This window comes from Podarcis filfolensis (assembly GCF_964270895.1).
Source record: "Podarcis filfolensis genome assembly, chromosome: 5".
In the NCBI taxonomy this organism is placed as follows: Eukaryota; Metazoa; Chordata; class Lepidosauria; order Squamata; family Lacertidae; genus Podarcis; species Podarcis filfolensis.
The window spans coordinates 42,814,232-42,838,288 of NC_139608.1; the positions used below are offsets into that span (position 1 = coordinate 42,814,232).

Consider the following 24,057-nt stretch of genomic DNA (forward strand, 5'->3'; position numbering starts at 1 on the left):
GCCAGATTTAAAATTAAGTCAAATCACAAGTTCTTGGCCACAAACCTACGGACTCATCCAGCTGACTGTCACGATGATTCATGAGCCTTAGGAGCATGCTGGAGCAGCTATTCCATAAGGTTCCCCCAGGTGCTGGTACTCTGCACTGCTATTTCTACAGAATATTTATTGTTCTGAAGCAACAAACCATGCCTATTTTTCTTGTGAGTCTACATATAGTCACTTAGGTCCTCACAACTGGCTAAGATCAGCTTCCAGGATAGCTTCCTTATACCGATCCTTAAATAGTCACCATGGTACTATTTATTTCACGCATACCTCTAATTCAGTGGTTTCAAAGGCGTGAGCTGGGATTATGAAGAGTGGACCAGGATTAATATCATTTTGTAATATTAATTAAATGCCAAGTCTGGTGTAACTGAAAAAGTTTGAGATAAATTAAAAATATGGGCTTAGTCAAAACAGGTCCAGTGTTAATGCTGTGTAGAATGTTATAGAATTCCTAATAGTGTCAAAGCCCAATAAACAGGACATAAATGTGATCAGCCTAGAAATTCTCTGTTCTTGTCTATGAGAATGACAATAAACCATTTTTTTCTTCTGAGTAACAATCTGCCTGTGAGGGCTCTTTGCGTGATCTGGGTGTCCATCTCTCTGTAACCATGAATACTGACCCCCTAAAAGGAATGAATTGGGAGTCTGTAACCCTACTTCAAGGACAACTGCCAACACTCCTATAAATTCTGAAAGATTTTTTGCACAACAGTTTTATATGTAGGTCCCCATGACTCAGCATGAGGTACACAGGACCTTTTCAGTTGTGATGAGCGTAAAGAAATATCCCCCTGAGAGATGGCTGCTTAACTCCCATCTCTGCTTTTCTTTTGATCAACAATGAAAATTTTGCAGTTCCACTGCCCCTTTGGCATTTGTATCTGCTGATCTGAAACTGTATTTTAATGATCTGTTTAAAGTATTGCTAGATAGGAAAGCAGAATGTAAATTCTTTGAAAATATAAGTCAGCAAGAAACCTGCTGAAGGATTTTTTTGTTTTGGTGTTATGGATTGGAATTGATGGTTGGAATCAAAGACAGTTCTCATGGATTCTTCTTATTTTAAATGGCATAATTGCTCTCATCCTCTAATGCATATGATAATGTCTGAAAGAACAAGCCTGAATTTCCTGAATAGCAGAACAGCTTGGCCACCTATAGAACTAGTCCAGGTAAATGAAAGCCTAGATCTCTTTTTGAAAGAAAGAAAACTGGTTTTGTGAACCTGGGGGTGGGGACTAGTGAGGAAGCCCCTGAGCTTCAGTTCCAAGAAACAGAAAAAACACCCCCATAAGTACTTAATGTAGGTGGGAAGAAGCAAAAATTAAAAGTCCAAAGTTTGCTGTTCTGCTTCTATTCCTGGCCCCCAGCCCTACTTTCTTCTATAGCATCACCACTTTTTCATGCAGCTAGATGGAAAAAGTACGTGCACATGACAGCAGCAATAGGCCAGAGACTCAACTGGCTTAAATACAAGGCACCAACTGTCAGTGTATTCCTATCCATATTTAATAATCGAATACATACCACCTCCACCAGCCCCTAAATGTAGAGTAGTAAAATTAAGGCATCAACTGTAGTCCATCCAGATCAAAGTGAGCAGTAAGAACCAAATCTTGCATTTTGGGCCAAGCATTCTTACTAGAGCTGAGCAACAAGTTTCCAAGTCTATCTGTATCTGACATTGCTGCGTTAGCGGTCAACTGTGGTTCTATACAAGATGTGGATGGCATTTATTAGTCTGGACAACATAAAGGAAACACAACTATGAAGCAAATACTACCACTATTACTACTACTACTACTACTACTAATGGAAAAGTTAATGAAAGCAAGCAAAAGCACAAGCAGGAGACACACCCAGAGAGAGAGAGAGAGAGAGAGAGAGTGAGAGAGTACCTGGAAAGCTGTGAGTGCGCCAGTCCCTGGGTTATAGAGGCATCGCAGCGAGGGCATGCTGTCCGCCAGGTTGGAGCAACCCAGCCACAGAGACCGGGGCATAGAGCACTGCAGAGAAAGGACAACTATGAGATGGGACTGTATGAAACAGGATGGCACAGATTACAGGAACTTCTGGGGCTGACGTTTTCAGAAGAGTTATAGCTGACCGTATGAGATTGGAGTAGCTTCCACATATCCACACATTACCAACCTGAATATTCCCTTTAGAGAAAAGCAGGAAGGGAGGATGGGAAGGCATAGGAAACACAACACACATGTCATGCTTAAGATCACATCAGCTCAAGTAAGTATCTTGAAGTCATGTTACATCATAGGTCACAAGAATGTCCTATTGTAAGGTAGTCAATGCTTTTAGTGGATTTTTAAGCAATTAATTAACTGATTAGAACAAGTTTTACTTTGGCTAATGTAGGCATTTATCATGCCAGTCCCATAGCCATGGTGTACTACTTGCTCTCAATTGTACAAATTTGTCCTTCTCTTCCCCACCAGGTCTTAATCACAGCTAGTCACCATCATGTCTACAACTACCGTATTTACTTGAATCTAATGCACACCTTTTTTTGGCCAAATTACATTGCAAAAATTAGGGTGTGCATTAGATTTGATGACACATTTACATTAACCAGCAAATACTTTTTTGGTTTCAAGGTTCTTAAAATTGAGGTGCGCGTTAGATTCGATGGAGCATTAGACTCTAGTAAATACAGTAGGTTAACTATAGCTAACACTAAGGTTTGCTCCAAACCAGGGTTTAAAACTGACTGAAATCATGAGCAGCACTGAATAAAGTTAAGGTTTGTGAAGACATTACTGGAGACAGGCAGCAGAGGAAGGATGAGATTACTGGTTCACCTGCAAAGGCTCCTCTAACTATGGTTCTACAAATGTAAGGAAGGGAGCATATACCGTAATTTTCTGTGTAAAAGACTGTTTTTCCCCTAAAAAATAATGTCCAAAATTTGGGGGCATCTTATACACGGATAGACCTCCACCCCCTTTTCTTAAATCAGAGTCCCCCAAAATAGGAGGCGTCTTATACATGGGGGGGGCGTCTTATACATGGAAAAATACGGTATATTCCATTGCCTGCTCCAGCTTCCTTAACCACAGCCAAGGGATGGGTAGCATTATGTGTGTACTAGCTCAATATGTCAACTTAGTTAATATTTTACATGGTATTTAATGAAGGTAATAGTTCCTGTTAACCAAATGCCACAGGTAATTTACTCTTTGGAAAAGTGCCTCAAAGATATTGCCTATATAAAGAGATTCACGCAGATGTCATCTGCCCTCAGCACGCTGCATCCTTTTCTAACAATTATAGATATATCCATTCATTACACCAATTAATCAATTAATATTTTTTTGCCCTGCTCTAAGCATAAGGGCTCCAGTTCACCTGCTGTCTTTTCCCATGCAGAGTCACTATTCAGCATGGGGTGAATAATTCTGCCATGTAAGCAGAATGAAGGGTGGAAACGTCACACTGCATACAAAGGGAAAGGGGGGGGGATTGAATGAATTAGTAAGGAGATTGCAAGGAACCTGCAGCAGTCATATGGTTCAGCTGGCCTTGCTTAGATATTTTTTAGCAAGAAGATTTTTCATCTTTCTATGCAAACTAAAAGATGTGCAGGACCACTAGAAGGGGGGAAATTTTCTATTTTCAAAGTTACATCTAGTTTTCAATAAACTGCACTGGTTAAGTGAAAAGTAAAACTTTGGAAATGACACACATTTTTAGCACCGAATGGATTTTAATATGAGAACCCTCTAACATTTATTGGCCAAGCTGGTCATATGCTGACCCATATATGGAAGGATAGGACCATGAGAGATTAATGACTTGAGATTTTGCCTATGAATCTTCATCTGAGCTGTATTTTTTTTTATTTTTAAAAAGGTATCAAAGGGAGTGGGAAAGAAACAGGTCCACAGCTGTCTCTGGTCTATCCCAGCTGTACACTTGTCTTCTGCTCTGGAAGCCTTCCTGGATTCAGGTCTTCCTCCCACCCTCCAACCTTGCCAGCCTAATGGTTACAGGTCATTTAAAAGGTGTCAACTGCTACCTGAAAATGCCTTAGAATAGGCCAGGAGAACCTGCCGACCTCCAAATATTGTTCGACTCCAACTCCCATCAGCCCCGGTGAGCATGGCCAGTGATCAAGTATGAGGGGAGTTGGAAGCCCAACAGGACCTTGAAAGCCACATATTCCTCAGCCCTACCTTAAAGCAAGTAGAAAACACACATTTAAGTCAAGATTCCAAACAAACGTAATTAGTTTGGAAATTGTTGTAACTACATCAGAAATGGGTGCAGAAAAATAAACAAATTCAAGGCCCGTGATCTGCAGCACTGTGGAAAAACAGAGTTATTAGATAAATCACCATTTTTAGACAAGTGCTTTCTATGTCAACTGCCTGAAGTTCCTGATGCAAGAGAGGTAGAGCAATTTAAACCCCCTAAGCAAACTGCTTGCTAGTTTTTGAGGAACATTTGAAGGAAAATTCATTTTTAAAGGTTTTTTTCATTAGATACAGCATATGCAGCCTAATCAATGCAGCTTGCATGATACCAGGCCCTACATTTTCTTTGTCTCAACCAATCAAGTAGGCCAAATTTTAATCATTAATATCAATTAATCTACTTAGGCTACAATTCTGTGTACATTTACCTGGAAGTTAGTCTCACTTATCAGAGGGAAAAATACATGCTATAAAGCTTGTAACCTTACTTTGCACCTTGTTTAAAAATTAGGTCAAACGGGAAGACCAAGCCTGTCCATCCAAAAAAAAGGGTAATTTCTAGCATGGAGTTATCTCAAATAAATTTCTCAAATAAATTTCTTGGTGATGAGGGAAATCTGAACTACCCATCAACTATGTACAGTGATACCTCTGGTTACGAACTTAATTCATTCCGGAGGTCCGTTCTTAACCTGCGGTACCACTTTAGCTAAGGGGGCCTCCCGCTGCTGCCATGCTGCAATTTCTGTTCTCATCCTGAGGTAAAGTTCTTAACCTAAGGTACTACTTCTAGGTTAGCAGAGTCTGTAACCTGAAGTGTTTGTAACCCGAGGTACCACTGTATTTCACAATCCACTCCAGGTCACAAGGCCTGTCAGCTATCAATATTTTAAGAGTTCTGTGGCTTAAACTTCAATTTGAGAATTGGCACCGAGTCACCAGTAATATCAATACTCCACAGATTGCAGAAAATGTGAGCAGAAATACTAGAGAGCCTGACGATCCCAAAGATTCAGTCAGAATCATGTGGTTTCTTTCTTTACAAACAAAGTATGGCCTTCCCTCTTTGTCCTCATAGCAAAAATCCTGCTCCACACTGATCATCTCTTGCCTTGATTAGTGAAATCTCCTCCTCTCTGGTCACCTTAATCCACCAATATCCATCTACTGCAAAAATTATTCACATATCTCACCACTCCTTAAATCCTAAAAAACATCCTGCCTGCTTTTTGCACAAGCTTCTTGTTCTTACCTTAAAACTTGCCGTGGCTTTGCCTTGAATTTCTCTGTGCTTTTATCCTTCTGTATCCATCTAAACCTTTGACTCTTCAAGTTACAACCTTCTTGCTTCCTGAAACAACTCCTTTTCTCCTTTCTGCCCCTAGTACTGGGAACTGCCACCAGAGAACTTACATGAGGATCCCCGCCCCCAATTTCTTCCTTCAGATCCCTCCTTTAAACTCACCTCTTCTGTGAAGCTTTTGGGACAATTTTTTAGTCTTAATACCCTATTTAACCGACTTGTCACAGTGCTTTTTTCTGAAATTCATTGCCATTTGACCCCCACAGCTTACAATTTTCCTCTGTACACCCACAGGCAAGCCAAAGAGAACACATAATACATTTGATCATGTGGCCTCTGGTCTACAAAAGCATATGCAGTAATAAATCTGTTAGCCTTTAAGGTGCTACAAGATTCTTTGTTGCCAATAGCCTACTGAAACAAATCTAAAGTGTGTGTGTGTAATCGCACATTTCTACCTTGTTCATCTTTCCCTCCATTTCCTTACTCTTCATCTGTTGCCTCCCTTGTGTCAATTGTGAGACTGTATGCCCCTTGGGGTAGGGACCTGTCCTCTCATTCTCAATAAAGCAAATGTAAATAGATGACACTCAGTAATAATAAGCCATAGGGAATTCCCAATCCTGTACTCCAGTGGCCAACTCCTGAGAGCCTGTGATCTACTCACAGAGTTAAAGACTGGTTACAGATAGGTAGCCGTGTTGGTCTGCCATAGTCAAAACAAAAAAAAATTTTTTCTTTCCAGTAGCACCTTAAAGACCAGCTAAGTTAGTTCTTGGTATGAGCTTTCGTGTGCATGCACACTTCGTCAGATACACTGAAACAGAAGTTGCCAGATCTGTTAGCCTTTAAGGTGCTACAAGATTCTTTGTTGCCAGGCTCATCTCAGCTATCTGCCAACCACCCATTCCCACCACCCTTCTGAGTAATACCCCTCCCCACCTTCTCACTATATAGAAGGATCTGGCAACTTCTGTTTCAGTGTATCTGACGAAGTGTGCATGCACACGAAAGCTCATACCAAGAACTAACTTAGTTGGTCTTTAAGGTGCTACTGGAAAGAAAAAATTTTTTAGAGTTAAAGACTGCCAGGGATCTACCCCCTTTTGAGGGGTTCAGGTCAAAGTTGTTGAGCTTTTTAGGGAGGGCGAAAGCTCCTTTTTGGGGGTTGCAGGGCAATTTAAATGTTCAACTTTTTTGGGGGGGAGCCAAACTTGTTGAGCTTCTTTGGGGGGAGCCAGTGATCTACCAGTGATCTACCACAGATGTCCAGTGATGTACCGGTAGATCACTATCTACCTGCTGGACGTGCCTGCTGGACTCCATACTACCAGCATATTTACCCACCCTCTCCAAACTTTTTCATTCTGCAAACACTTTGTTCTTGAGAATGGAGGCAGTTTTCCTCTCTTGCATTTTAAGAGTCAACCTAAAGTAACAGAACTTTCTTGAGTCACCTGGAGTTATCTGCTTTGCAAACTCCTCACTTTGGTACACGTACTCTCTGCTTGTAACACACTGTGCTCATAAGATAAGAATAGGTGAGTGAATGGACTGTGTCTTGTGTCTCAAATGCAGGGGGAGAGCCAATGCTGTTTTAGTTTCTTTCCATGCTAAAGCTTCAGAATATGCACTTGTTCAAATATTCTTCATGACACTGTCCTTAGACACATGCCACATACAACCTGTGTTTGCCACTGCATATACATAAGATGGGGAGCTGTGGCCTATTCAGCTTCATTGCACATTTATCTATATAAATACATACAATGGGTGCAGTGGCGTAGCGTGGGTTGTCAGCACCCGGGGCAAGGCAAGTAATTTGCGCCCCCTAACCCGTGGATTTGCGCCCCCTAACCCATGGATTTGCACCCCCTAACCCTAACCCCCAGATGTTGAGCCCGGTGCGGCCGGCCCCCCCTGCACCCCCCACGCTACGCCACTGAATGGGTGTGTACAAATGTTTTTACATGAGCATACAAAATGTGGCACAGCCCTTAAAGGAAACTGAATTCTGCTCATCCTGTAAGATACCCAAAGTTTGTATGAAGGAAATCAGTATCACTACATGGAAATAATTACACAAGAATCCTGAAAGTTAAAGATAAATACATATAGATATAGCATATATTGGGTAACACTGTTTCTTCCATCAACTAATTCATAGTCTTAGGTTTGATGCAGTGATTCATAATTTTTGTCATATACATAACAAAATTCATATTTACTTCAAGAGGTATGGCTTTTTCTTTTTCTTCAAAGGAGGCAACATGTATTATGTTTTAAAAGACCAATCTACGAATGGAAAACGTCATTCCTGTTCTTGCCTTCCAGCCAAAGAAAGCACAGGCTTTAAATTGCTAGTGGTGTCTGAAAGAAGCTTATTCACAAACTCAAACAAAAGGCCTCAGGTGTTTCAACAGAAACACAATGTGTGTAAATCAGAGGAGTGACCCAACAGGACACCTTCATTTACTGCCTCAGTGCTAAGAAAGCTCAATAGGCACTTCTCAGAACTCCTGGTCAAGCTGTGTACTTCAAAAACTCACTACTGCACTGACAGCTCCACAAACAAGGGCCACATTGTTTATCACCGAAATAGTGATTGACAGTATCTCCTGCTTGCACCCATGCCAACTACAGAGTAAAAACCCCCAAAACAAACCAAAACCCAAAAGAAATAATGCAAACCACAGTGTGTACAGAGTTGCTCATCAGGGAAGAAAGATCATGAAATCAGTGTTTCTATCCTACTGCCCTACCCCAAATTGTTATCACAATTTGATCTAAATTATGCTGTAGTCTCCCTCAGCACCTTTTAGACCTGGTCCCCACACCTGGTCTAAATGGTGCTGAGGAAGACATTGTGCCCTCCACATGTTGACAAGCTACAACTTCCATCAGCCCCAGCAAGCACGGCCAATTGCCAGAGATTATGGGAGCTGTAGTTCAGCAACATCTGGAGGGCCATGCGTTACCCACACCAGAGACCCATAGAGGAATCAACCTCTAGAACAGGGTGGTCCAACCTCTCAGACCAAGTGGGCCGCAAGAGTACATCGACACAGAGCCCAGGGGCCATACACTGAATTAAATTTCAATATCGTACAGTTTGCAATATAGTTCATATTATTTAACATACACAATTAACATATATACTTGTGTATATATAATTAAATAACAATGTGTGAAATTCGCCAGGCACCAGGTGAAGATGCAACAAAGTGAAGATGCTTTAACTCCCTCCGTCATGTTACCTGTTAAACTGGAAGATGGCTGTTTGCAGCTGGGAGTCTGCTCTGACGTTGTAGGCTCCCTGCAAATGTTAGAACCCTACCAGTGAGAGATGGCTGCCCTCCAACGCACAGAGGACAACTGGAATGCAACTGATGGGACATGGCAAACATCCCTGCCCTCATTTCCTCTGCTACAATTAATATCATGTGGCAGAATGAAACCCAATAGGCCTCTTGTTGTCTTCTGCAACAAGTGAGGGAATGAATACATAATTTTCACAAAACAACCATTTCTTTTTGAATCTTTTTTATTTATTTTAGCAAGAACATATACTTCAACAACATAAAAGAATACATAAGAATAATGAAACAAAAAATACAATGCACTACAATTACATTAAAATTAAAACATCCACACCCTAAAAAATGCAAACTGGGTTGTTTCATTCACAATCCCTGGGAAAAATAATTATTATCCTTGGTGTTGTGGGATAGTAATTTTTCTGAAAAGATTTGATAGATAAATATCAAGATGTCCTCCAGGTCTTACAATATTGTCACTTACAGCTGCAAAGACACTTAGAATTCAGTATAGTAGCATATTTCACAAGAGCCGTTTGAACATTGTTAGCATTATTAATGTACATAAAATAAATTCTTGCCACACATTTGAAAATGAATCTTTTTTTGTTTGTCCACTAGCATATCTTAATTTTGAGTTAATTTTTCAGCAATAGCTATGGAACAGATTTGACTATAACATAAATCCTGCTTAAACCTTCTTGTGATAACAATCCTGGGGGCTAACAACAAATATAGAATCAATTATTCGTCCAAACCATCTTCACTTGGGCTCATCCCATATGCCCAGTAATGCTAACAAAGGGATTGGTATCAATTCCTCTTTGGTTATTAAGTTAATTTCTAGGAACACCATCTCCACAAAACTGCTATGGCCAACATTCCCAACCTAAGTGGAAATACTTACCTTTTTGTTTCTATCAGCACCAGCATTTTGGGGACAGACTGGGGTTATTATGTGATAAAATCTTTGGTTTATAGTGCCACTAAATATTATTTTAAGAGCCTCTTTAGTTTGTTCTGAAGTATTTTTTCTGTCAGCTTCCTCTTGTGCAACACACTATTATGCAGACTTCTTGTGCTCCTTAAAGGAACACAAACTACATCTTCCATGCAGGAGCACTTTTCACTCTATTTTATTTTCTAAGCAAAGGATCCTACATGGAACGGGTTCCAATTTCAGAATTTCCAGAAAGTCAGTGAAGTTACTGTTGCAGCAAAAAAACAAAAGTCATGTAGCATCTTATAGTCTAGCAAACAAAACTGTTGGTCTTTTAAGGTGTCACATGGCTGTTGGTTTTATAATTCGCACTGTACCCTCACTATAACAGGCTAGCATATATATGGATGATATTAGCATTCTCCACCCACACGTCATTTCTATTTCAACCATGTTTGAATTCCAAGGACAACTTCTCTCAGTCACTACAATGGTATGCAAGACATTAAATACAGTTTTTCTTGAACTCCAACTATGTGCAAATTGAAGTTAGTGATGTTCACTCATATCTCTACCAGTAAAGAATGCCCCCTACTTTCCCCAACTTTTCCAAAGTGCCTGAACTAAACAGCAATTGTCATCTTAAATTTATTTTGTCACTGCACTGCTCAATTTCCTAATCAAAGAGTACTGCCAAAATTAATTTGGAGTTCAGACTACCCATCCAAACTCCTATAACACTACAACTTGACCTTGTATTCTTCTGCATTCTCTCTGTCATGGGATAGATAAAACACGACAGGGCTTTTCCTTGTCTGACAAAATTACCCTGCCAGGCTTAGCTTATCAAATTAGTAATTATTTTGGCTCCTTTCAGCATGACTCTTCTATCAGCCAAGACATTTTAAAATATTATTTAGTAAATTCCACTGAGGTATGAGTTGCATCCCTTGTGTGTGAAGCTTCACGGGGAAAGGGAAAAGCAAAACTTTGAAGAGCATCTTGTTGTATAATTATAAACTATCATCCAAACCTCAGCTGCATAGAGACCACAACTTTATGCATTTAAGAATGTGGTCCTTTACAGTCTTGCCTCAAAGTAAAACTGCAATCCTAAGCACACTTACCAGGGAGTGAGTCGCACGGAACACAGTTAGATGTAGAATCATAGGCTGGATTCAACTGAGTTCCACTAGTGCAAGCCAGCACTAGGTCTTCTGCTAGCACTATACAGGCCCTTTTGCTCTTCACTTACCCTCACCCCCAAATTGGGCTGGGGGAACCTCCAGAACAGCAAGCCGGGAGAGGGGGACTGTTCTTTCTGGAAAGCTAAAAAGATTGCACTGATGGAATCATCTCTTTAGCACTACACTGAATTCCTCCCATATGAATTGGAACAGAACATCTAGGAACAAAATGACTACAGCATCCCAAATAGATGGCAATCCAGCCTCTGCTTAAAAGCCTCCAACAAAAGGAGAGTCCAGCACCAAGGCAGCCTATTCCACTGTTGAACAGCTCACACCATCAGAAATTTTTCCTAGTCTTCGGTCAAAAATCGTCTTTCTTGCAATTTGTACCTGTTGGTCCAGATTCCACCCACTGGATCAATTTGGGAGTGGGGGGAGTACCATAATCTACGTAAGAGAGTCCTTCAAATATCTAATGAGGCTCTCTTTTCATCTCTTAATAATCTCTTCTTCAGACGAACCCAATTCCTTCCATTTTTCTTCATAGGACTTTGTTTCCAGACTGTTTGTTACCTATGTTACTCTCCTCTGTACACGTTTCAGTTTGTCAAGTTTCAGTTTGTCAAGTTGCTTCCCAAACTGTAGTATCCAGAAAATGAGAGTTTATTCTAGGTGAGGTCTGACCAAACAAAAATAGTTTTTACTTCTCAAGGACTGGACACTATACTTCTATTGTATAGTGTATACTTCTATTGTATATTGTATAGATGCAGCCTAAAACTCCCTTGCCTTTTCAGCTGTCAACCTGAATTGCTGGCTCATATTTAGCTTATGGTCTCCTAAAATCTCTAGATCATTTTCACATGTACTGCCATCAAACCAGATGTCATCCATGCTGTACTTGTGCCTAATTTTGCCTACTTAAATGCAGAACTTTACATTTAACTGTTGAAATTCATGTTTGTCTTTGCCCAATTCTCCATTCTGTCAAGTTCATCTTGAATTCTACTTCTGACAAGTGAGATAAGCTACCCTTCCAATTTTTTGTCATCTGCAAATTTGATGAACATTCCTCACTATTCCTTTGTCCAAGTCATTAATGAAGATGTTGAACAACAGCGGACCAGGGCAGAATTCTGCAGCACCCCACATATTACTTCTCTCCAAGCTACTGAGGAGCCAGTGATGAGCATTCATTGAGTATGCTCCGTCAGTCAACAATAAATCCCTCTAATGGTAGCATTGTTGTTTTTTTACCAGCTTGCCAACAAGAATACTGTAGAGGATACTGTCAAAATCCTTGCTGAAATCAAGATATTCTATGTCTACAACATTCCTTTCATCTACCCAACTAGTAGCTCTATCAACAAAACAAGAAAATAAGGTTAGTCTGGCATGACTTGCTCTTGAGAAACCCATCCTGGTTCTTTGTAAGCGCAGCATTCTTTTCTAAACGCTCACAGACTGACCACTTAATGAACTGTTTTAGACCATTCTGTGTAAACATGTACAGGATTATGCTGTTATTGAATGGGACTTTCTTTTGGGTAGTCATGCATAGGATTAAGTCCCATTGACAAATGGGAAAATCACAGGCTGAACTGCAGGCACAACCCCAGAGCGTTGTAAAGTAAGATTTTTAAAAATGTGCTACTTGGAACTATTGTAACAAGGAAAGCAAAGCAATAGCTAGGTCAAGTCAGCTTTACACAAAAGAATTTAAGAAGCATGAGGAAGATCTATTCCATTTTTTAAAGAAAAAAATCCTAAAATGGAAGTCAACAGTGCTAAATTTACAGCTTCGGAACAGGATAAAAATAGTAGCCAGTTTTTGGTGAATGGCAGAGCAAATCCTCAATCTATAAAAAACAAAAAGGGGAGTAATTTATTCATTGCTATTAAGTATCCATTAACCTTGAATGCAGAGGTGGAAAAAATACTTCAAACACTTCAGTATCGCCAGAATGAACCCATTAGGTACCTGGGTGACAAGGTACTTCTGATTTTCCTATTTTAATCAATGTTAATTATTTTCTACAGAAGCACAAAATCAAAATGTTTATCAGCAGAATTAACGGAAGTAATCTTATAAAATCTAACCAAGTTGGAAAAATCCACTGTGGTGCCTAAAAGTGGGAAATAATTCTTCAGTCCTCCAGAAAGTTGTATCTAGAAATCTAACAGTCAGATTAGGATTTTCAGAAGCAAACATCTAGAATTATATACAGTACATCTAAAGACATTTAAGAACCTTGGCAACCAAGGCAAGTAGAGCACAGACAAGGGAAATAGGATGTGGTGCAGAATTTAAATGCAAAGCTTTCAGAATGGAACTACCGTAATCAACTGATAGTTAAAAAGCTCTCAAAGTGTTTATGAGGGAACCCACAGAATTGTGGCACCCCACTTTCCCCCTTGTCCTTACAGAGAAATTACACCCTCACTTTGGCTCTTTATGCTACAAGTATCACCCAAACAAGCTGTGTATACTCTGTAACACCTCTGTGATGCAATAGGGGTCCTTCTCTTGATCACCTTTTAACTCTTTACTAGCTTAAAAAACACAGAATATTAGGATATAGCATAATCTCAAAAATGCTGTATGTTGGTGGGGATTACAGAAGAAAAAAGCAAGAACAATTAAAGGGCTCAACTGGATGATGCTAAACAGGAAAAAAGAGTAAGTATTCCTATCTAGTCTTTTTACAAAGAAATCCTTTTTATTCTATACTGGTCTCTGTGGTAACAACAGGGTGCCTATATTATTGTTATAACTGCCTTTCCCTTTATAGAAGGACAAAGGTTAATTGCTTTTCTGGAGGTCACCCGGCAAGCCAACATCAGAGTCAAGAACAAGACCCAAACTTCCTTATTCCGACACATTATTTAACCATTTCGTTACCACTCCCTTTCGCACCAGTGCAAAAAGCTTTAGGTTCCATTCAGATTCTTGAATCCAGTGAGATTTACTTGGTCACTTAACCCCCATATGCCACAAGAAGTAACTAAGAGATTCAGGTAATTCAGTGTGGCTTTAACCCATCCTTTAGGAATATGATTGTTTATGTAAGCTGCTTTGAGAACAAAAAACAATAAGAACAATAACTACATCAAGCAGCAGCATCTACTGTTTCGCAACCATTTCATACCATAAAGTACTGTGTGTGTGAACAGGTATCTTCATCAGCCTCTGGAAAATGGCAAGGAATTCCAGAGGGGATACCATTTAGAAAAGGATCTGCTCTTGTAGCCACCTAAATTAGAATGCATTTTTTAAATTTAGGAACTAGATCTCTTTTTTTATTACTTCTGGAATCTAGTCCATTCATGATTTTAAAACTGTCAACATGTTGAATTCTGCTCAGAAACTGGAAGCCAGTTCAGTTCTTTGAGTCCTCCTATTATGTTCTCTCCCTACCCAGTTCTTAATACCCTGGCCACCACATTCTGTACCAGGTGAACTTTCTGAATGAGTAAAAAATAGCCCACAAGAATTGCATTACACTAGCCCAATCTAACACCCACACCCCAGGATCAACTGCCAAGCCAGACAGAGCTGGTAAAAGGAATTCCTAGCAATAGATGCCACCATAAAGTCAAGAAGGAATGCTTTGTCCAGATCTCCTGACTGCTGATCCACTCCTCAGAGGGATGCTACCTGGTCCACAACAGGTCAATCACCTATCCCCCACATCAACAGAACCATCCATATCAGCATCTCCAACTCAACTGGTCTGAACTTGAGTTTATTTGCTATCATCCAATCCATCAGGAACACTGGGATTGAAGGAAAAGAAATAAAGCTGGACACTACAACATGGCATTACAACATGGCATTACAACATGGCAAGCAACCTCCCCCTGTGATTTTACATAGTTGTTATACACTGTATAATAAACAGCATAAGATGGATACCCCACAATATCTCTCTTCATATCACCTTCTGGAACAAGTTAACGATTGTAACACAGTGCTGCTGACCCCCAGTCCTGACAAGTGGTCCAGAAGGATATCAAGTCAACAGTATCAAAGACTGCTGTGAGATCCAGAAGAATCAAGGTCAAAATCCATTAGCTAGCAAACATCCACCAAGGTGACCTTGGCAGTCCAAGTCTCTCTATGGGTCCCGAAGCTAGACAAATTCTAGCAAACTTGATGATCAACTGTGAACGTCCTGCATACTTCTGGCATGTTTGAGGCCACCACCCAGGAATAAGCTTGCTAAATAATAATCTATGAGGAAGAAGTCACCAAACCCAGTATTAACTTGGGCAACACATACTTCCTTGGCTTTTTGCAAGACTGGACACAGGCTATATAAACATCAATAAAAACATGACAATTTTATTTAAAAATTAAGCAGGTTAGATTTGCACAATTTCAGCTGCTTAAATCGGGGATAATAATTGAACAGAACTTGTGCAGAGTTGCCTACATTCAATATAATAACCTTTTGTCCTTAATAGCGGACTGTGTCCAGTCTTGCAAAAATCCATCTTCCTTCATCTCATTTGTAACACAAATTGTTTTAAGATCAAATTAATATACTTTTACAGGGGCATTTTATGCATTCCATTTAAGCCAGGCACAAGATCAAGAGTGTGCAATACAAAGGGGAAACTCCACAGCCATGACAAGAGACTGCTGCGATGACACTGGGGTTTGCACACAAGCCAAGTTTTTCCAACTGCTAAAGGACCAGTCAAGGTTAAGAAAGAAATGCTAACTCTCTCTATAATTTCAGATGAACTAAGATAAACAATCATATGCATCCAGTTGAGCTGAAACATCACCCAAAATGTTTAGAGTGGGATGATTTATCTCCATTTAAAATTAAGGTGCTTTTAGGCAGTGTAAGACGTACCATCTCTGTTATTCAGGTGCACTGTTAAGCAATTCAGGTAACATAAACAGTTGACATTAGTCCTATAACGATTTATCTTGACAAATGCTGCCACTGCACTGTCAGAGGTTGTATTACCACAGTTAATACTTCAAGCAAATGAAAACCTTTTCCACCTAGGGCTGTTTTAAATATTCCACTGTACATTTTTGGGCCAGCAACTCATGCACATTGGCAAAGCATTAAAGGAATGGATAGAACTGAATAGGTCCCTAACAGTTTTCAACAGAGAAGAGGGAGGGAGAGGGAAGCTAAGTACTACCCATTCATGTATTTCAATATAATACTGCCTGGGCAAGTAGTATTTTAATTAGGTCAGTAAATGCAAAGACAACATGAAAATTAATGAGCAGATTGAGGTTCTGATTTCCAGTGGTAGTGGCAAAAGTAGCCTTTAAGAAAAAGAGAAGGGGAACTACTTAGGACAGAATCTATTTTTTAGCAGTTCTCTTAGCCAAGGTCCTGCACAGAAAAGAACAAAGCTATTTCAACAATGATCTTGCTTTCGATTGCACTAGGGATAGATTCTAGCACTCTCACCTGAGCTCTTGTTGCAAACAGTCTTGTACGTTACTAATAGTTTAGAGGTGGTATGCAGATGAAACTGAAGACCTACTATAAGGTTTCCTATGTTATTTTCTTTGAGGAAGGGATCTCACATTTCTTTGCTGATCTCTCTGTAACAATCCAAAATGTTTCGTGCATAAAATAAACTAGTCCTGCTGGGCTGCTTGCAGAGCAAAGAAAACGAGAGACCCCAAGATTCTCTCCTCCCACTTAAAACTTTAGGTTTCATTCTTTTATTTTCTCCTACTCAGTTCAAGGAGTTCTTTATCCATTTGTTTCATTAGGCGCAGAGCACCAGAGAGACTTTCATTCTAACAGTCGCCTTCAAAACTGTAGTTGCCACAACAACCAGATGCAGCTTAGCTGCATTGTTCTCATTTGTTAGTACCATGACACAATCGTTCCATCTTCCTACAATGAAGCAACTTTTCATTTCTACTTTTCAAGGATGTTACATTTCCCCACAAAGATACAGATGTGCCGTGAGTGTGCATGTGTCATACATGCAAAGTTGAAAACAAGATTCTTTTGGGAGAATTGTTATACTAGATTTGTTTTGAGATGTTGACAGCAATTGCTAGAGCCAGGCTGCTGAAACATCTAAAGCTTGGCCTTTAATAATCACCAAAGTAATATAGCGCCAGACCACATCTGAGCAGGGACTCCCAATAGTGTCAGATTGTGTCAAACTGCAGGATTGTTATGGGATGCGAGCAAATGTCCACACTTGTTTTACCCAATCAAATCTGAATTAGGCTCTAGATGCAAGCCTCCTGTGTATTAACCCACTGGCCTCCCTGTTATTACCACCACCACAGACCTTCACATTTGAAGGCTAATTTTAATTCAGCAATTTGAGTTGTTGCTGCAGATCTTGCTATACATTGCCCCACTCTCCCTTCTGATGATCCTTGTTTGAACTTTTACTCACGAGAAGTGCAAACAGGAGATGCACACAACATGCAGACACACAACACTCACAAATATATAGATGTAGTGAATATCTGATTACACAGCACCATGAGGGTATTGAACTGTATGTGTACTTGACCAATGAAACAAACACAAGTTTTCTGGTGCAAGCCCTCACAAGAGATGAGAAACAGTAACACAGTCCAACCTGCTTTAGCCATGCTTGGTATCCAGAAGATGAAAGTTGGAATCCATCTTTAGGCATGTGTATTCTGGGCTAGGAGAGAATAGACATAAGAGACCTCCTTTTATATTGAGACCTGGCTAGCCTACCCTTGTTTCCAGGTGAACGTAAACACCAAACACACTCTCAGCCATACACATAAAGATGCATTCTTCAGGGGAATTGCAGGGAGGCTGCTACTCTATATAGCATAAATAATAGAACCTTAGGAAAAGAAAGATGATAAAGAATGCCCAACTCAGAGGATTTTGCGCAGGTAAACATCTCTAGAACAATTAACCCACGTAATACAGCAATAGCGTGGCCCACCGACACCCAAGACCACCCAAGCTTTTTTGGGGAGATTCTGCACGGCAGCCGCGGGAATATAAGTAGTGTGGATTTTTTTAATTAAATTCACCATCCGTGTATAAGATGACCCCCAATTTTTGACAAAAAAAGCAAATTATTAAAGCAAAAATAAGCAAAAAAATTTTGTCTTGTACATGGAAAAATACAATAGTTCACATACCATGGATGGGGATCATTGTATGGCCCCTACTTAAGGAGAATTTCTTAGGTGATGGCCATATCCCTCCAATCTACTTTATACATGTACAACGTCATCTTCAAGTTCACCCTGAGAAAATCTGACCTCTTCACAGTCTACTGCTGGAAAGGGTAAGGGGTTCAAGCAGCTACATGCTTGTTCCTTACAGCCTTTTTTGTTAAAGGATGCATATATGAGCCTATACAGCACCAAACCCCTTCATTTTCTTCTGACATGCCTGATCTAAAACTCTATGCAAACAGGATAACCACAATTAGAGCCACTTTTTGATGTGGGAATTCTACTTGAAGAGCACAACAACTCACAGAGCATCAGTTTAGAACAGTGATTGTTCAAAATGTGTTCTGAAGAACCCTGGGGGTTCCTTGGAAGCTCGTGAGAGAATTCTCAATGAGAAGACCAGAAAAGGCAGGCAAGCTTCCTTAATAGTTTCCCCCACCTATTATTAATTACAGTGGAAGCTTGGGTTGTGAACGTGATCTGTGCAGGATGCACATTCACAACCTGCAGCGGCGCTTCTGCACATGCGCGAATGCCGAAATCCGAAAGTAACCCGTTCTGGTACTTCCGGGTTTCGGTGGTCCATAACCCAAAAAAACGCAACCTGAAGCGTCTGTAACCTGACTGTATTACTATTATTATTAATTAAATTTATATCCTACGCTCATTCTGAAGGAGTCCAGGGCAGCACCTTCTCCTAAAATGCACAGCCAATAGTTATATGCATTCCAAGATGCACTATAAGTTCAGGCAGGGCAATAATAAGGCTTAGCAGGTTTATCCAGAGCTCCATAGGTATCGATTGTAAATTCTAGAATACATTCCAGATGTTCCACAACATACAGAGAATGAGCAGGCATTAAAACGGCAAACACAGTTCAGTGTAAGCAAGTGTAAAATAATGTATAGTGGGACAAAAAACCCCTAACTTCACATATACACTTGTGACAGAATCGGCCCTGGTCACTCAAATGGATGATCTTCTTTCTGAGAGGGACTGAGGAAGTTTACCTTTGTTGCTCTTAACAGAATATCAAAGGGTGGTGACCAAAATAAGGGCATTTTCTGCTGCTGCCCCTGTTCTGTCGGTTGCCCTTCCCTCTACCATATGTGAAGCAGAAACCTCAGTTGCTTCACACATCTTTTTGCTCAGGCTTTCCCTGACCCATGAGGTTTAGGTATGCAAATCCCCTGAATCTCTGTATTACTTACTTTTTATATTGTTTCATTGTTTTTAGTTTGTGTTTTTGGTTTAATGAATATTGTTTTTATATTGCACATAGTGTACAGCACTTAAATAGATTTTTAAAATATTAAGCTGTTCAGAAAAGCTTTTAAATAAACAAATGCACTAATGTGGTCTGAACTGGCAGCAACAGACCAGGAAAGAGAGCATCGGGACTTAGCAGATAACTTGATGAACATGTCGACCCAGCAGCTGTGGGGAAAAAAGGTGCATTCCGCGTTAGGGATCATTGGAAAAGGGATTGAAAATGAAATGGCCAACAACAAAATGCTGTTATACCAATCTATGGTGCAACCACATTTGGAACACTGTGTATAGTTCTGATCACCACACATCAAAAAGGATGTTGCAGACCTCGATAAGAGGTTTTAAAAGGGCAGCCTAAAATATCTAGGGGCCATAGCAACTCCCTTGTGAAGAAAAGTTATGGTATTTGGAGCTTTTTTTAAAAAAAAAATGCATGATAGAGGTATATAAAATTATGCACGGTGGGTAGAAAGTGGATAGGCACCTCTCATAATAGCAGAACCAAGAGTCAACTAATGAAGCTAAACAGTTTAAAAAAGGATCAGTATTGTGGCTGATGCTGTCCATGTGTGACTGGTACAGACTTGCATTCTCACAACAGAATTTCACCTTCTCCACCCTCAAAAACTGTTATGGAGGGTTGAGATCCCCTCTGGAGCAGCTTTCAGGAGCATATGGAGGGCTGCAGGAGGAAGGAGGAAGGAGACATCCCACTGCATGTGTGGAAGTACTTCTTCATACAGTTCACAGTTATGGAATTTGCTACAAGATGCAACCATTCTATACAAGTTTTACAAGCATGATCCCATGGGAAGGCTCCCTACCCCATCATGCAGTGTATTACCCAGCCTAACACCTGCCAAATTCCAATTCTGTAATGTGCTGCAGCAGCCCAAACATTGTATTTAATATGTAGCCTACTTCTAGGGCTGCCTTCTCAACAGTCTCCCTCCCACGATGTACTAAAGTCATTAGCTCGTTCTGATTTCAAAGTGGCCATCTTTTCCCTGCAATCTTTAACTGACTTTTTGTTTTATTACCTTCCTTTACCCCTTCTTCCATTTTTAACTTAATGGATCTAGCAGTCTCTAGTGAGGTCTGAAAAGGCTGTTTTCTCAGAATGAGTCAATATTTTAAATTCTATGGAATGCATTTGTTTTCCCCCTAAAAAATAAATATAAAAATGCAGCCTTTAAAAGACAGACATTAAATTACAGACCTCAGTTCCTATTTTCTAAGCCTAATACAACCCCTGAAGGCATACAATATTTGAATCACAGCTGGAGCCATGGTTACCATACAGTTTAAATATCAGCTTCTTTACTGTGCAATTTGTTTTAAAAATCAAATCAGAGGCTGTGTCATAAACAAGTGCTAATTAAGTAGCAAGCAAGAAGAGGGCTTTCTGTGCAAGAAAGGTTCTTAAATATCTGCCTCTCCAATCTTGTAAGAAAGGATAAATAAAGCCAGCTGGGAAAATTATGGGCCAAAACTGGCATGAGACATACACACGCAAACAAAACTGTGGCTGGCACTAACCCTCCAGTGTTATTCCTTTCAGATGAGAGTCAGGAGGCTACAGATTATGATAAGCTTCTTGCTTTTAGGTGAACAATGCCAAGTTAGCATGGCAATGTGAGTTTGATCACATAATTCTGTGAGGGCATAAGCATATTCCTAGGCAGCCTCTATGCTTCAAGCCACTCAATTCTGAAACAATAGAAATCAAAACTGCAGCTCCCTTTTGGCACCACAGAACTACTGCTGGGATGGCAGAATATTTATTATTTTTATGTAGTCCTTTGGACAGATGCATTTTGTTAACAACAAGAACCCTGTAATTTATTGCAATCCCCTATTTGGCAAAATTCATTTATTCTTAGCTAAATGCTTAGCTAAGAATAAATGAATTTTTAATACAGTTTTTAGAAACACTTGTCACTGCTTCAGCATTTCCATTTAGTGAATAGGACTGATGTTGCTCTCAGCAGGGGGTGATATTTTAATGATGCAATGCTGCACTTCCTAGAAGACAGACAAGCCTCATGAGGCAGATTATAGGACTAAAGAAACGCAGATCCCATTAAAAGCAGACAGCTCCAGACCATTTTTAAAATTAATTTTGTTTAATGATAAAATGTGCTATAACAGGTGGGTAGCCAATTGTAAAATTAACCAAAACATAGTTAAAGGAACAGACGAATGTTAGAAAAGCAAACACAATAATGCTCCCACTACCAATTTACCAGATGCATCTGTGGAAATACTGGCACCTATCAATACTTCGTTTTCGCTGTCTACAAAGCAGGTGCAGTGCCTACATTCCTTTAAGCTTACATCAAGTCAGACCATTAGTCCATCTAACTCAGTATTGTCTACACTGACTGGCAGCAGCTCTCCAGAGTTTCAGACAGAAATCTCCCCCAGCCCTATCTGGAAATGCTGACGACTGAACCTAGGACCTTTTACCACTGCACCACAATCCTTCCTTGCTTTATCAAAGCCTGAAATGTTCAGAAACATTCACAGCAAGAAATATACTTGAATGAGTTGCCTTCAACAAAAGCTTATTGCAAAGAGGCTTTTGCTTTTAGTTAACCATGGCTTCCCATTTCATCCAAACTGGGAGTCATGATTTATTATTAACTACGGCTGTTTCAAAACAAGCCACAGTTGGTGATGATGACCACAGTTCCCGACAAAATGGCAAATTACAGTAAACTAGAAATTGAAGCAAAAGCTTCTGAACTCCTCCTCTTGAACATGTATGAAGATGAAAGGGGAGAAATGTGTGATCACGGAGGCAGTTAGGCTCATTCATCATAGTGCTAAACCATGGTTTAGGATTACATCTGAATCTTGCACTGTGTCTTTCTCATCTCTATCTTCCCATAACTCCTATCTAGTCAAAAACTTAGCAGCTAGTATTGTTTTGATTTACTCCACTAACAAGAACTATAATTTAGCACTAACTACTCATGAGGAATTATAGTTCTGCTGGTTGGTGAGCAATTTGCCAAGGAAGACCAGTTTAGCCACTTAAAATAAATATCCACCTGCATATACTAGCACTAATCAGGGCGTGAAATTAAACTTTTTATTCAGGAGAAAATAACTGCTGCAAGGCGGCGATTTAGTGGAAAGCAAATATTAAGGTCAACCTATTCTTCCCAGTGCCTACAGTAGATATGCTAGGAGAGAGGGCATGGAGCACCAAATTCCACTTTTCTAAGTCCATGAAGCTAAATACTTCAATGATGCGTTAGCAAATTTACCATTTGCTTTTACTAATTGCATATATTTAATGAAGCAAACAAAGCAAAAAGCTAAAACAAAATGCTGTTAACTTGAACCCTGCACTCTCCTTGCATTGCCCCCCTAAAGCAACTAAAGAACTGAGTCCATTTGCACACCCCTAAAGCAACTAAAGAATCGAGTCACATCATGAAGACTCAAATCATTCATTTATGTACCAAATTCACAAAATATTTATTTCTCTTTCTCTCTTTTTTCAAAAAAGCCTAACACACAATGATATCCATTGGTACAATGTGCACATCTCTTGAAAGGAACACTGATTCATCATGTGTGAAGTTTTTTGACCCCAAAGAATTTCCCTTCCACTGCAATAAAGAGAGCTGGTCCTTGCACACGTGCTAAACAGCTCCCTCCTTTGAAAGAAATACAGGGATATGGATTGAGGTGGCGGTTAACGTTGCCTTTCAAAAGAACAAATGTTCAGTTATTGAATATAGAGTAGCATATGCTCATTAGATATTTGCAAAACAAGTAGTGATAGAGTGTGATGTTTATTCAAACCCAACTGTTAAAATTTATATTTACAGCCCACTCTTTCCCAAAAGCTTGGGGTGAATAACAAATTTAAAAACAAATCTGGAATTCTCATTAGAAGTAAAACAACAAAGTAAAAAGACTTCCTTGCTCTGAGTATGTAAAATAATATTCCTCAAAATATGGTTTTTTTAAAAATGAAAAAGCACGTAAGAGACAAGCCAGATGTTGTCTACAGAGAGACAAATCTATTTTGGCTCACAGCAAAGTGTTACGACTACCAAGGGAACCCATTTTGTATAGCTTAAGCCAGCCTTGTATTTAACCACTCGCCTGGTCACCATGGATGGCAAGGAATTACATGCAGATAAGTAGGCTGAAAGCTGTCAGAGGGAGGACAAGCAGTTCATCTGACAGTCCCTACATTTCTATGCTGGGTGTAAGGAGAGAAAATCTTCTCTTTCAAGCCCAGCATGCAACACTTTTTGCTAGCCAGTTTTTTACATATAAGTGGGGATGGCAGAGGAGAGATTGAGTGCTCCATCCGCCAGTCCTTCTCATGACTACAAAACAGGCTAGTAATTTTTTTTTTTGCAGACTAGTCATTTTTGTGGCCTTATTTACAAGGCTGGCTCAAGCTCAAAGAGTTATTTATGGCCCAATCCTTTCTGTTGCTGCATGAGCAAACAAGCAGGTGGAATCAGGCTCCACACCTCTCTACGAAGCAGTGCCTACACTATGAGCTGACTCAAGACATCAAGCCAACAGTGTGGATCAACCTAATTGTTGTAAACAGGCAC

The 24,057-nt window shown here is 39.9% G+C and overlaps 1 protein-coding gene across 13 annotated transcripts in view; it reads right to left on the reverse strand.

The window, feature by feature from the left end:
• BTRC (beta-transducin repeat containing E3 ubiquitin protein ligase) overlaps nt 1–24,057 on the reverse strand; it is a 134,698-nt gene that overhangs the window by 102,184 nt on the left and 8,457 nt on the right. For 4 of the 13 annotated variants that reach the window (XR_014548595.1, XM_083615334.1, XM_083615340.1 and 1 more), the window contains exons 2-3: nt 17,607–17,675; nt 1,953–2,060 (exon numbers count right to left, since the gene is read on the reverse strand). The exons of 2 other annotated variants lie outside the window; for them this stretch is intronic. Coding sequence is in view for 7 of the 11 variants with exons in the window: in XM_083615334.1 (XP_083471460.1) it covers nt 1,953–2,060; nt 17,607–17,675 (177 nt within the window). In the remaining 4 variants the exon portion in view is untranslated. The remainder of the gene's footprint in view (nt 1–1,952; nt 2,061–17,606; nt 17,676–24,057) is intronic. 7 more of the 13 variants (XM_083615337.1, XM_083615345.1, XM_083615344.1 and 4 more) reach the window with 2 other exon arrangements.